We start from the raw sequence: 14,635 nt of genomic DNA on the forward strand, positions 1-14,635 counted from the left end.
GTTGGAAGTAGTGGGCAGCCACAGCTCAAGACTCAAAGACCACCACCACTTTTGAGCGTATTTTTAAGAATAATAGTAATTCTGATACCTTTATGCAGTCTTTTGCTGAGGAGGGATACTAAGATATACCTCTTACAAGGAAACAATTTTTTGTTTGCTAAACAAGGAAAGGTGGCATATGCATTATGGGCTCAAAAACACAGTTAGACATGCCAAACCACAGAATCTGAGCTAACCTGTGCTCTTTTTGACAAATTGGCTGCATAAAGCACAATTCACTTCTGATGCTTTGTTTGTTACACCAGAATAAATTGTCTTTCCAACCTCCGGTTCCTTTTATTTGCCAAGTGGGCTCACGTCAATGGAGTTGGCTCCATGTGAAATTTGTGAAAGTTCTATATGCTGCAAATAACACCTGTATTCATTCAGTGTCGATGTGGAATTCATATTAGATCATACTTCTGATATGTTTCCTACCATAAAGACAGTAAATAATAGTTACAAATAGCCATTTTTGTTGTTTATATTATAAATACACTTACCAGGTGGGACAAGTACATGTAGCTGACCTGTGCATTTGAAAAATAATTCATATTTTTGGGAATTTCCCTCTGGCCAATTGGTGACACAAGCCTCGTTCACAAATGCTGCAATGTCACAATATTTCTACCAACAGACAGCAGAGGAATTCCAGTTGACCCAGATGGCAGCACTTCTCTTCTACTGTCAATTTTATATTATCCTGTTATTTTAAAAAATGAGTAAGAGAAAAATAAGATTACCCTGCAGCTATTTCAGGAAACACAGAACATTGATCTGTTCTTACCCAAATGATGGTCACCACCTTAAGATTAAATTTCTGCATAATAACGCTTCACAAGTGAAGCCACACACACATCAGATGATCCATTATCTCTTCTGTGACTGGTAACAAAAAGGCAACAAAACTCATTACGCCGTGTGTTTGGATACACGATTCATAGCATGGTACAAAGACAAATATTCATGTGTATTTAATAACAAGGTTCCTTAACTTCTCACTTCTCCTCTTCTTGCTCTTGTATAGCTTTAAAATCCTTATGCTGAGGTAATACTGTGTGCTGTGTTCATACTAATGAAAGCGTACAGGTGGCAGCCACCATGCAGAGCCTGCAGCAGAGTCTCACCTGTGGAGTTGTTACTCTGAAGGATGCTCCTGTTGTGGGGGTGGCAGGTCGTGGAGAGATGTTGTTCTGGGCCTGAGCCTGAGCTTGAGCCTGAACTTGAGCCAAAGCCTGCTGAGGAACCATCACCAGCTGGCCCAATTCCGTCCGTACCAACACCATCCCTGAAGGATCACAGGTAACATTCATTAGAGGACACACTGTGACAACATAGTCACTAAAAGGCATTTAAACCAGCTGCTAGCCAAATGCTGATATATATTCTTGGATGTAGATGGTAGGACTTGCACAGATAACTAAGCATCATCCGTATGTTCCAGCAGGTGAATTATGACTGAAAACAAGAATGCATAACAATCACTGCTTAACCTGCAAAGCCACTTCGACACAGCTTCAAGATTAAAAAATCAAAAGTAAAAGATGTGGTAAATAAGATCATTTGATTGCCAGACTAAATGGCAATAAACAGAAACTATCAAGTAGGTTATGTCAAGAGCCCTGGGATTTAATGGTGAATGAGCTTATGCAGTGGGACCTGAAAATATCTGTTTCCGATTGGCTGGGAAGTGTCTGTTAAAATCATAACAGGACACCTTGAGTAATCCCACTCAAATGTTCAGCTACAGCTCTAAGTGAACCCTACCAAGGCCATAACAGACCTAACCACCAGTTAGACTGACTATAAACAAAATAATGAGCTACACCATGGTCTAAACTTGAGGCATTTTAATACAGAAAATAACAGACCCCTCATCAACTGTTAATTTCATATATCAGGACAACCCAGCGTGTATTATTGTTTACTTCCTTGCCCTAGAACACCGTATACAATGCTGTTTCCCCAAATTAATATTCCAAGAAGAGATCTAGACCTTGCTGGGTATTACAGTATCAGCTGAAGGTCAAGATGAACTGTTTCATTACACATTTGTTTACCTTTGCAAAATTTCTAATCTTCTAAGTAAAAAAACACCTGAGATAGAAAAATGTTGTACCGTTTGGCAGATAGAAGTACAGGATTTCACCATTGATTAAAAAAGTGGAATAGGAGTTTACTTGGTGTACTTTTATAGTTTACTTAATGCTTTATTGATATTTGATTTATTCACACCGTAAGTAATTTTGATGATTAGAGAAGCACTTTGAAATGCTTTACAATCTTGGAACAATATCTACGCCCAAAAAGCCCCCCCCCCCCCTTACACGCAGCCAGCTGATGTGACCTAACCCCCAATTAGGTCCCCGGGCGCATGACAGTGGTAGCCCTCTGCTCCTGTGTGCATGTGTTCACTACATTAAATTTACTGGGTAGTGTGTTCAACCAAGGATGGATTAAATGCACAGGAAAAGTCAGTATATGTAAAATTATATACACTGGCCATAAAGTTGATTCACTGAATTGTACCATACAGTTGTCTTGGACCATCTTGTGGGACTCTGCACAGATTGAACGACTCTTGACGTCCGCTAGTGTCTGCAACTATAGGACATAACTTACTGTTTGTATGTACTATGGGTGAACGTTTCTAGTTGTTAATGTATTTGCACTGACACAAACACATATTCAACGATATTTTTTATATGTGGCAATGGAGACTCTTCAAATTATTATTCTTGAAATTGCTATTAGGAAACATGTCAACAGTTGAAATTAGGTGGCAGTCATTAGAATAGCTGTCATAATCTGCTTTGTTTACAACTTCGGGGTATGAATACCTATTCACCTATCATATTTCTTAGTGTTTTCACTGGAAAGAGTCCTATTTTTCTTCATTCTGAACTCATATAAGCATATAAAACAAATTCATCTGCTTTGGGAAAAGTGTGACAACATGGCCACATTAAAGTATCAGCTAAATGACTCAAATGTACACATACATTTAATTTGACACACTTTCAGTGCAATCTTCATGTAAATTTTGTAGTATTTCTTATTATCAATCTCATTATTGTGGCATTCATGTCATGTTGCAGTGGTGTTAAGGATGCTTGGTGTATATTTAATGCTTTGCACAGCTCAGTTGGCACATCACAGCACCAACATGGCAAGGTGAAGCGTTTGATTCCCCAGGTGGCCATGCTAAAACTCACAGTTCCTCAGCAACAGGCACATACAATAAACAGTGTGTACACAGGACAACGGGAAAGCTTCCCCAACACATTCAGACAAACATGGTTGCGAGAGCAGGATGCCACACATGCACAATCTCTTCATATTGAAGAGAGTCAAACAAACATTGTATCCTACTGACAACCATGTAAGGTTAACACAGGTGTAAACAGTGGCTTCTTGCTGTTCTCCTTCCCCTCCTGCAAACCTTACCCGGTGGGATGGTAAACCCAGGGGGCAGCTGAATAGTCGTCTGCTGTTGAGGTGGTCTGACAATCAGCTGGGGGGCTACGATCCTTTGAGGTGCTGTAAGTCCAGGACGGGGTTGAGACTGTGTGCAGGTGGCCACAGCAGGTGCTGGGGAGGGGGCTGTGGGCCTGATCATGCTAACAGTGGTAGTCACTGATGTAGTTTGACCAGTTCCACATACAGAACTTGTTGCCACCCCTGTAACACACGCAGCAGATGTGACAGAGCTCAGAGGTTGGGTTACTGTTGTAGTTGTGGTAGCTGCTGCTGCTGCTGCTGTAGTTGTTGGTGTGACAACACAAGGCGCGGGGGGCACAGTGTTTATTACAGAATTGACACTACCAGACTGGCTTGACATTACAATTTTGGATTGACAATCGCCTGTTTTGGAAGCCCCGGTGTCTGTGATCGTTTTGCCGTGGTTCCCCTGTGAAGCTGAAGAGGTGACGGGTCCTATGCGAGTGCCCTGCTGGACCAAGGCCGACACACTGGTCCCGCTCCCGTTCTGGGCTATGCTCGCTACAATATGACTCGGGAGTCTATGCAAAGCAATGGTAGGGGTCCCCCGGTCGAGCGCGATAGCCGACTGACCTACGGGGAGGTTAGCGTTAGATAAGGTGAAAGTCGAAGTGTTGATAGAGGATGTCACCGGTCGAGTAGAGTTCTGTGTAGTTGCACTGGCATCCACGGGGCTAACGTTTTCAGCCATCGCTGTGTTGCTGTTCCTTCTCGTCGTTACAGCTGCGCCGTTCAAACTCTTTATCCGAGCCGAAGCGCTCCTCCGTGGCGTGGTTATGCGTTTTCTCGGTGGGCTAGCTTCCGTCGGCGTCTCACTCGTGCCCGGGTTAACCTTAGACCCCCGACTGGATGTGGTGCTGATGCTGGCTGGCGTAGATGTCAAAGTTGACACACCAGATGCAGCCAGTGTTGTGATGGATGCTCTATGTGACTGCGACCCGCCGCTGGTGGCGTTAACACCGGCAGCCGAAGTGGTGGAAGGCTCGCCAAAAGAAGGGGTACAGCCCAGAGAAGGAGATGTGGAACTTTTATCCGGGCTAACGTCTTTGGAGTTGATCTCCTGGCGCATCTCAGGTTTATTACGCCGTCCTTGTTGTTGTTGTTCTAGTGTTGTGGTGCCCACTGGAGCTGGTAGCGTTTTTCCTAAGTGATGGTTAGCGGGGGCCACTGAGCCAGCGCCTCCGTTTTCGTCTGTTTTCCCTGCTGGATTGCTCTGGCCAGCAAGCTGTGACTCCAATGAGCCCACTAGGTCGCTCACGGCTTTTTCATCCACCTCTGAAAAGAGCATATCTTCCAGGGGGTCGGAGGCGCCCGCCATCTCTGATCACAGATAGCTCATATATTTTTTACAGTGCGCCTGCGTGTTACTGGGCATTGTGGGAATGAATCTGACGTCATTAGATGAGGGGGGCGTCCTAGTTGTACTTTTCATGATTTTTCTTCAACTCTAATACAATCAAGTATAGTGAATGCATGTTGTAATAGTACAATGTAGCTAAGTAACGATCACAAACCTGGATAGGTGTCACCTGTGATGTATTTTCTATTTGTCTGTGGTGCACCGATTACAACGAAAATCGAGGATTTTCATGTGCTCGAAACAAATTATGCGGTATGCACATATTCTGTATTTGAAAATGCATTATCCAGCGATATGGGGAAGGGTGGGGGTGGCCGGCCTGTGTAATATCGCGATATGATAGAATGGCCGAATCTCAGTCCTGTGTCAAGCATCCTATGATTAAATATCTCAGCTTCTTCCTTCAATTGGAAATCCCCGTAAAAGCAGACAAAACTTCTCGTGTAGTCTTGGTACTACTAAGTTCACCGTGTTTTCCCCAAATTAACCTTTTCCGTTAATGAGAAGTGATGACAGTGGCAGGAAGAGAGGGCAACTTTAGAAGAATAAGGCACAGCCCTTTTCCCATCAGCCTTAGCGGCGAGCGAAGGAAAATGAAAACGGCCATGTCGTGGTAGAAAATCAGTCTGGGAACGAGCAAGTCTCATTTCACAACGTAACTTACTGATTCATGTGATGTAGCATTAAACTATATCTCTGAAAGTAAAAGATAAACCATCTCTTTTGACAGAAAACAGATTTCGTGAAAGTAAGTGCGTTTTTATAACCGGGAGACAAACATGAGCGGAGGAGGAACGCCATACATTGGTAGCAAAATTAGCCTAATCTCCAAGGCCGAGATTCGCTATGAAGGAATTTTGTACACCATTGATACTGAAAACTCGACAGTAGCTCTTGCTAAAGGTAAGTTCAGTAAGTAAAAGGTGGACTGCAGTACTTAGAAAGGGTTATTCCGTGGTTCATTAAAGTGTTGAGCGATGAGATAACTCAAATCAGTATCAGCGCAGTTAGCTATGTTAGCTAGCTTCGAAGCTAGCGAACAGTTAAACGCTGTAGGCGCAGTAGTTAACACTCTGCTTCCTTTGTTTACTCTGTGTTTGGGCTGGCGTGAAATAACTGGTTCTCGCTGCTGAATACACCTGTAGAAAGTAAATCCTTTCTTACCATCGTTTACTATACATGACTAACTGAAGTTTTAGTTTAGGTTAGGGGTTATTATTTAAGTTCTGATTTTTGAAGTGTGGTGAATTAACGCAGATAGCGTCAACACACTCAAATCTTAATATTATATAAAGTTAAACCTTTTAGTGACCCGTAATAGTTGAGTCTCCCGAGTTACACTCGGGATCATTTGGCCTTATTATACTGTGTTGTTAGATGCCTTTTTAACATCTGACAAGGCAAAGAGATCACCTCTCAAGTCCCCGAACAGTTGACTCTGGATCATTTACAGTTCCTTGGATAAAAAATGTGCAAATAAAATATTATTTAACTATTTGTAGTAATGAAGAGTATAGTATACCAGCACTGTGATAGACAATGGGCGTTAAATTTGAACATATTTTCCGATGCTAGGATCTACATTGAGGGACAGATCTGCTTAGTTTCAATGCAAAAAAAACCTAATGGATGTGGAGTAATATAAATTGTCCTGTGAATTTTCCCCACAGTTCGCTCTTTTGGAACTGAAGACCGGCCCACCGACAGGCCTATTCCACCTCGGGATGAAGTGTTTGAGTATATTATCTTTCGAGGAAGTGACATTAAAGACCTGACAGTGTGTGAGCCACCCAAAGCCACTAGCTGCCTGCCTCAGGACCCTGCCATAGTTCAGGTAGGTTGATTTGTATGTATTTTGTGCTATAAATAGCCATATATGTGTCAGTTTGTTTCTTGTTCTGTGTATTAAGTCCAAGCAAAACTTTCAGCACTTTTTAGGGGAATTTCTTTGGGGGGGGGGGTGCATTGTATATCCTCATTCATAGTCGTGGGACATTAGCATAAGAGAGAGCCCCCGTTGAATGTTAGTAGTAACACCTGTGCGTTACCTGCAATGACAAGTCAGCATGTATGCTGCAAAAAAGGTATGCTCTTTTAGTTAGCCAAGAACACATTCTTTCCCCAAATATGTTCACTGTTAAATCATGCAAAATAGTACAAATAGATAACATGGACAGTTTTTTGTTTAGTTTTTTTTTCTTTGTTGGAAAGATAACCATAATTGTAAAATACTGTTAGTTAAGAACTCATAATGTGACAGATCTTTGAGAAATTTTACTTCTTTTGTTCTTACAGCTCCGTATCAATATTATATTTAACTACAGAGCATCAGCTGGTCCAACTCAGAAAGACCTTTTTCATGGCAAAAATTTGATTTACCACTGCAGGGAATGCACAAGTTAGGCTTGTACTGATATTAATACTAATGAAATGATTTTATCTAACTTGTTATTAGCGCTAAGATGTTTTACATTAATCTGCATGGTAGATGAGGGAATTTTGAATCCTTGAATCCAAACTAGTTTTCTTTTTGTCTCTTTTCTATGGTTCTGCCACCATTCGCCTCCGTTCTTCATGCGAACCAAAACTTTGCTCGCTATTCATAAGTGTGCTTAACATTATGGAAACGATTTGGATTGTGATATTTAAGATGAGCTAATAATGTGAAATGGAACATGATGCTGTGAAATTATCAACTTTATAAATTGTCCTACATCTTTTCCACAGCTTGCAGATAGGCTGTGTGTTATCTTTAAGCTCACCTTTGGCATGTGGGTAAATCCCATAATGTCCTCAAATACAAGATGTTACATTTTCCTTTGACAGTAAGACTGCAGTAAGTCATCCATGCTGGCATCTCACTGGTATGCTTTGACATAACCTCCCTCACCCTTCCACCACTTGCAGTCTCAAGTAGCCACAATTGGATGTCATTAATTATGGCTCATTTTATTTCAAAGCAACACGTGAGTGTAGCTCACCCACCAAAATAGAATTCATCTATTATTAATTGATGTTGTTAATTGCACCTGTGCTTGTCAAGTTATGACAAGTTGAAATGTTTGCTTTGAAGAAAGTGTATTGTTATGATTTGCAGAGGAGGACTCTAGCAAAGTAAATAATAGGTTATAAACACAGCCAGTCACATTTGAACCATAAGTTGTTTTTAAACTAAACATGAATATAGAATTCACTTTGCACTGATAACAGCTTGAACTAACAGTACAGTTTTACAACTGTGTCTAGATTCTGTACTTGAACACCTCCAACTCCATTGGTCAAAATGACTTCAATTAAATAGCTATCAGCTATGTGGCTGATACTTTTATTAAAATGATTACTGCTGTCATGGTGTCAGTAATCATAATATGTCTTTCTTATAAGCAAAAGGTGTTCTATTATCTCACAAGTAGGCCATGTAAATTTATGTGAAGTGAGTGTTGTCATCTTTTGTTGTTGTTGTTGTTTGTTTTTGTTGTTCTTTTTTTTAATGACTCTGTATTTGTTTCTGTAGTCATCAGTTGGAACCACCAGCGCTGCAGCAGCACCATCATTCCCATCAGCTGGGCCCTATGCTCCATACAACAGGGCTCCTGGCCCATCATACAATCAGTTTGGTGTTACACCCCTCGCAGCTCAGCAGTTTGGCTCTGCTGGAGCAGGAGGTAAGGATCAGTTCTTGTTCTTGTCATGGTTCCTGTTCCTACACAGTGATTTATTTTAGTGACAAAAATAATATTCAAAATGTTAATGCTTGTGTGAATCACCTGATGCAGAAACATCATATTTAAAATGCTGTGATATTAATTAAAGAGTCACTGAATGCTCCACGTATTGAATTATAGCCTATCAACATTGAATAATCTGAACCTGTGGAAATTAAATATGCAGGTAAAGTGTAAATACCTCAAAATTGTACTCCTATATAGTTCTTGAGTAAGGGGGAAAATGTTACTTAATTACATTCCATCACTGATTGTCATGGTTCCAAATATTAGTTTTGTTGATTATTAATGATTATTATCTGGCTCTGAAAAACAACATACCTGTCATAAAGCACTTTGCTTGAGAACCAGGGGCTTTAGCAGATTACTGTGAAGGTTAGAATAGGGCTGGACAATATGGGGGGTGGGGGGGCCTGAGCCTGAAAAACAGGTCATTCAGCAGCTAAACTTTAGAATTTAGTTTGACAGAACATTTAACTCTGCAAACAGAGGTTTTTCTGCCTTAACAAAACACTAGAAGTGAGTTAACTCGTCGCTTTAGTATAACGAGCTCTGTATAAAACAAACCAGTTGTCGACTTTCACCCCCCCATGCCCCCACCCCCACCAAGAAGAACATCAAATAGTCAGAATGTCCCTTTGCTGGTTCCTGCAGGGCGCACTAGTCCTCAGCTGGACGCTTTAACAAAGAGTTCCACTCTGGAGCAAGTGGTGCAGACCCCACCGTCAGCTGCCCCAGCACCACCTGCACCTGTAGGACAGAGGAGTCAGACGGGGGCGGCAGCCCCGAGACCCACCGGCACCACCGCTGGCAGCCAGAAGCCCCCGGACCTGCTGGAGCAGAGAAAAGGTAAGCATACCTTGTGGGTTTGTAGTCCTTAATATCTGAATCTGTACCTTGTCCGAACAGCTTAGCGGTGAAGTACACCGTTACTTCACCGTTGTGCTGTGTTAGACCCGTACCACTTTATTTTGAGTTAAATCAATGGTGAATGTTGTCTTTTGTCTGAAGCTCCTGAAGTCCAGAAGGTGTCACAGCCAGATAATGAGCACGGAACTGTTGAAAACCGGGATCCTAACAGGCATCAAGCTGCTGGTAAGTAGTTTTACAACTTCATAATATCCATCAGCACACTTAATTACAACCACTAAAATGCTTGTTTTCAGTACTTGTATCCATAATAGTAATACACCACAATTTTTTGTGAGTCATGTCATTTGTTTCTTTGCTGAGGAGATGTCTGATTGTTACCATGGCCAGTGTCCTATGTTCAAGGAGAAAAAACGTTTTTTAATATTTCTGTTTTTTTATTGTTGTATTTTCATTCCGTCAAAGTCAAAAGCTGTTTGGAAGATGATGTGTGTTTCATTTTTCTGTTTATCTGAACTGTGAGGTTAAAGTGCTGACAATCAGCTTTAAAGCAGCATTTGCAAAAATTGATCTTTTAGTTTTTTGGGGGTTTTTTTGCAAGCTGTAAGCAAACACACACACACACACACAAACTCAAGTGATGTGTGCACTTTTAAAAAACGTGCAGAATTTTCATGGACAGCGTGGATGTATTTACTGATGTGGTCAGAAACGTTTACACTCAGGTTGGTCTTCGGCTGCATGGAGTCATGCAAAAGGACAGCGCTCATCACCCGGGTCACAGTCCCTTGCATCTGAGCTGCTGCAATTGTCGCTGCTGTCCTGAATCACTCAAAGCGCTGTCTGTACATCAAACCAATGTGCCATCTTCCAAATAAGGTTTACCTTCAAATAACTGAATTATGCTACAGTCTGCAGGGTATTTTATTATGTGTCCAGTGGGCATTTTCATTTTCATTTCAAAATGAAGCTGATATTCGGCACTGAAATCTTTGCGGCATGGTTTCATTTTATATACACTGTGTTTATATACACAGCTAATGCAAAACCGTCCCAATGTTACTGACTGTGCAGTTGGCCTACTTGTTGTTTGTTGTAGCTTCGTTGCATTTCATTTTTCCGTTGTTATCTCTTAGCTGCTGCTCAATCCAGCCGCCGTGGCCGTGCAAGAGGAAACCGCAGCAGAGGCAAAGTGAATGTGCGCAGGGACAGCCCGATGAAATTTGAAGAAGACTTTGACTTTGAGACCGCCAACGCCCAGTTCCACAAAGATGAGATTGACAAAGAGCTCCAGAACAAGCTCAAACTGAAAGGTAAAATGTCTTTGACACCGGCTACAAGTAATCGCCTATCAAAGCACTAAACAAAGCCCAGCTCCATTTTTAGGTCATTGCCCTCAGTCTCGATGGTCATCTTATTATAGGTTGACTCGGTTTTTACGGTGTTGTGAGTTTTACAAAATTTCTTGTGCACCACAGATGACAAGGTCCTGAATGGAGAAGAAACGGCTGACTCAGAACATCTGGCCAATGAGGAGGAGGCGGCTGTGATAAACACGTGTTACTATGACAAGTCCAAGTCCTTCTTTGATAACCTGTCCTGTGATGACTCGAGGTACTTCAAAATGTCCACAGTTCAAATTCACTGATTTTAAAAACGAACTTGAATCTAGTGTGATGCTGTATGATTGCTAACACTTACAGCTGTGTTCACACTCATAGCAGCACTGCTTCAGAAATGCTTGGTGTGTATTGTGATACAGCTACACATAAGAGATTAAATATCAAGCAGCAAGTCCAGTTCATCACACCCGAGGCAGGATCTTAAAGTCCTGGGAAGGCGTCATACAGTAAAGCAGCAGAATTAACAAATTATTAGCCAGCAGGTATTATTCTACCTGAACATGCATGTGATTGGCTTGAGCTTTGTTGAAACAAACCAGGGGGCTCTGTTTGTGAACTGGACCTGTTAATACAGTGGAAAAACTCAAGGGTTTTTTTGTTTTTCTTCTGTTTTTTTCTCTCTCAGTAAATCGGGCGAAAGAGGATTTTCAAGGTAAGTCGCATATTTTCTAAACTCAGGTGAAAGCTATCATGAAGACTAAACATCAAAATGTCTTTCATGTTCGATTATATTTATGCATTTGCTCTACAACTTTAACTTTCCATCGAGGCTCCACATGTTAAGGATGTACCTGTAGCGTACTACATAATGTATACACAGACAAAGCCTCATTGAATGTATGTTTAAAGGGTTTCTTTAACCCCAAACAACTGATCCTGAATGGTGTGTGTGTGTGTGTCAGGGAGCGGAGGCCGACTTGGGCAGAAGAGAGACGAATGAATTCGGAGACATTCGGCATCCCTCTGAGACACAATCGAGGAAGAGGGGGGTTCCGTGGCCGAGGCTTCATGGGGCCCCGCGGAGGCCGAGGGCGACCTCTGAGCAGAGGATCGTTCGGGCCGCCCCGAGGTGCCCCACCTGGTTTCAGGGGCGCGTTCAGAGGTGGCAGAGGAGGCCGGGATTTCTCCGATTTTGAGTACAGGGTAGATTATTAAAACATATTGTTCAAGTGCAGTATGTAGGAAAAGAATATAGATGTTTGCTCTTAACTTTTGTTTTTTGTTTTGTTTTGTCTTCCAGAAGGATAACAAGGTGGCTGCATAGTACTGCAGCGACGGATTCACAGAGAATTGTAGCTCCTGATACTGAAATGATTCCTGTTGAAGAAGTTGTTTGCTCTCAGCATTTGACACAAAGAATGAAGTCATCCTCTCACTCACCAGCACTGGGGTCGCCTCCTTTACATCAGGGGGTGAGAGTGCACCTCCCTTTTCTCCGCTGTGAGAAAAGGGCTTTTTGTTTTGTGCCCCGGCCACCAGATTGACAAGAGCATGTGTAAATACCGTGCTTTGGAGTAATTCTGTATTTTTGCATAAATCAAGTTCATTTCTTACTGAAGTTTGAGCCTTTGATATTGAAGGCTGTATGCAGGAATCCCACTGATACTGTGAGTGGATCACAGTTCATGTGATCAATAGCTTTATTTTCTCTTGGTTTTTGATATCATGACGTGTGTTGGCACCAGAACTCACTGCATTTCCTGCTGCTTCATGTCTGTTTGTGTTCGGACTTTGGTTGCCATTTGTTCAGTATTTTCGCCCAGTTTGCAAAATTTCTTTTTTTTGAACATCCATAATTTCTCATTGAAGTAGGGATTTCAAAGCCAGCTGAAAGATACAAAATCAAAATTGAGTATTGTAATAAAAGAATGTATATTGGGGGCCATCTTCACCTTTGAGAACTGGCAACCTATCCAGGGTGTTTCCTGCCTCTGGCCCAGTGTCAGATGGTTTCAACACCAGCCACCCCCCCCCCCCCACGGCCCTCAAAATGATGATTTTTGGCTCTCCAGACAGACTTTTAGTTTAGATTAAAGAATATACATGTATTCAGTATCTAGAAAGCCCTGAAACCTTCCACATCAGATGAATTGTTTCTGTTTGTAGGTGAACCTCTGGGGGCCTGTTGAAAGCCTAATGCAGGCCATCAGTAGGATCCAGTCTTTGGATTGACATATGGGTTTACAGCATTAGCCTTAGAAGTATTTGTTCACTGTAGATTTTCTTTGATCGGGTCTGTTTTTTATAGATGACTAAAGAAAGTGCATTCCCATGATTTGTGTCTGTGAAAGAGGAGCATCTGTTGCTATCAGTGCTTTACGCAGTTGTTCGAAGGGAAAACCCTGAGTTTATTCAGGCAGAACTCGTTGTCAGAAAGGACCTTTATCAAGTTATATTTGGACATCAAATACTCTGCTATTTTGCCAAAAAAGAACATGTGAGCATTTGGTTGACCAAAAGTAAGTGACAGCTCATTTCAGAAGTACCTGTTAAATCTACCTTTCGATGTCCAAAACGTACTGAGCCACCTGTTAAATGTGTTGTTTTTTTTTGTTTTTTTAAATCAAACCTTTGAATTGTCTTACAGTTACAGTCGTCATCTGTGTTTGTTAGCTGTTTCACTGCAAAACTGCGTGCTTGCAGTGTTGTAGGGTTCGTTGTCTAAATGGGAAATATTGTAAATGGATTAAATGATGTCTCAAAATTTACGTTTCAATACAAATTTCTGATCGCTATCAGCCATCGGGCTTGTTTGCAGCTCCTCTTGTTGCAATGTTGTCAATGTGAGTGTTCTTTGGAGTAAATTTATTTTTTTGTACTAACTTGTGAACAAAGGGACAAGAGCTGGGTGTGATTCCAGTGTATTGGGGGGAGGTGGGATTTTTTTTTTTTTTTTCGTTTTTGACTCTGATTTGTTAGTACTTTAGAGACCTCGGAGTACTTTTGCCTTCAGGGTGGTGAACTTTTTACAGCTGTCCCTTTAACTTAAAGGTTACCTTTTGACAAAAGTATTGATAGCACTACAGAATCAAAGTAGATCCTTCTCGTCAGCTGTGGCTGTTCAGGGCAAAGCAGCCCAGTTGAAAACGTGCTGTTTAACTGGATATTGCACAGATTGCTAACCACTGCATGATAGCCGTAGGAACCATCACTTTATACAGGCTTTCGCAATAACCAGCAAGACTGAATTAGAGACAAAATGTATTACTGAACTATTAAAAACTGACGCATTTTCATATGTTTGTTACTCCTTCCAGTCAGTGGAATTGTAAACCAGGAATTGTTTTCTTGACAATATAAACAAAATTGAGTTTTTACGTAAAATAAAGACTTGTACAATATACATGTCTCTGTTATTTTGAATCCACGTTTCTGAATTTTCACAGCAATGCTACTTCTTCAGATTATATCTCCCAGAGTTTCTCCCAATATTCCCCTTGTCTTTGTGTTGAAACATCCCAGGAACATCTCAGGAACTTTCCTGTTTGGACACACATTTTAAACTGATCTTACAGTGTCCTTCAGCAGCACGAAAACATTGCTTTAATTGCTTCTTAAAATGCAATAGAAGACAACATCCCATTGGTCCACTCAGTGTCACCATACGTGTTTGGGACTAATTGTTTTTCTTACATTTACAGAATCAATACAAGTTGAACAGGTACAGTTGCAATGAATCATTTTTTTTACTTGATCTACATAATAAATAATTTGCTTCAGGCATTTTTGACATGTGA

At 41.4% G+C, this 14,635-nt stretch overlaps 2 protein-coding genes across 4 annotated transcripts in view; one reads left to right on the top strand and one right to left on the bottom strand.

Annotated features, from left to right (window-relative positions):
* LOC124071722 (transcription initiation factor TFIID subunit 4-like) overlaps nt 1-5,005 on the bottom strand; it is an 82,296-nt gene extending 77,291 nt beyond the window's left edge. The window contains exons 1-2 of one of the 3 annotated variants that reach the window (XM_046412569.1): nt 3,487-4,913; nt 1,167-1,327 (exon numbers count right to left, since the gene is read on the bottom strand). In XM_046412569.1, the coding sequence (XP_046268525.1) occupies nt 1,167-1,327; nt 3,487-4,858 (1,533 nt within the window). In that variant the 5' untranslated portion in view covers nt 4,859-4,913. Of the gene's footprint in view, nt 1-1,166; nt 1,328-3,486 lie in introns of all 3 variants that reach the window. The other 2 variants (XM_046412658.1, XM_046412748.1) reach the window with 2 other exon arrangements.
* Nucleotides 5,006-5,423: 418 nt separating this feature from the next.
* On the top strand, nt 5,424-14,239 carry lsm14ab (LSM14A mRNA processing body assembly factor b). The gene is made up of 11 exons (XM_046412882.1): nt 5,424-5,536; nt 5,631-5,803; nt 6,571-6,734; nt 8,415-8,565; nt 9,280-9,474; nt 9,637-9,720; nt 10,632-10,808; nt 10,974-11,109; nt 11,524-11,550; nt 11,801-12,041; nt 12,139-14,239. The coding sequence occupies exons 2-11, from the start codon at nt 5,680-5,682 to the stop codon at nt 12,160-12,162; spliced, it is 1,323 nt and encodes a 440-aa protein (XP_046268838.1). The 5' UTR covers nt 5,424-5,536; nt 5,631-5,679; the 3' UTR covers nt 12,163-14,239.
* Nucleotides 14,240-14,635: the final 396 nt, after the last annotated feature.

The sequence above is a fragment of the Scatophagus argus genome, chromosome 1 (assembly GCF_020382885.2).
Source record: "Scatophagus argus isolate fScaArg1 chromosome 1, fScaArg1.pri, whole genome shotgun sequence".
NCBI lineage: Eukaryota > Metazoa > Chordata > Actinopteri > Scatophagidae > Scatophagus > Scatophagus argus.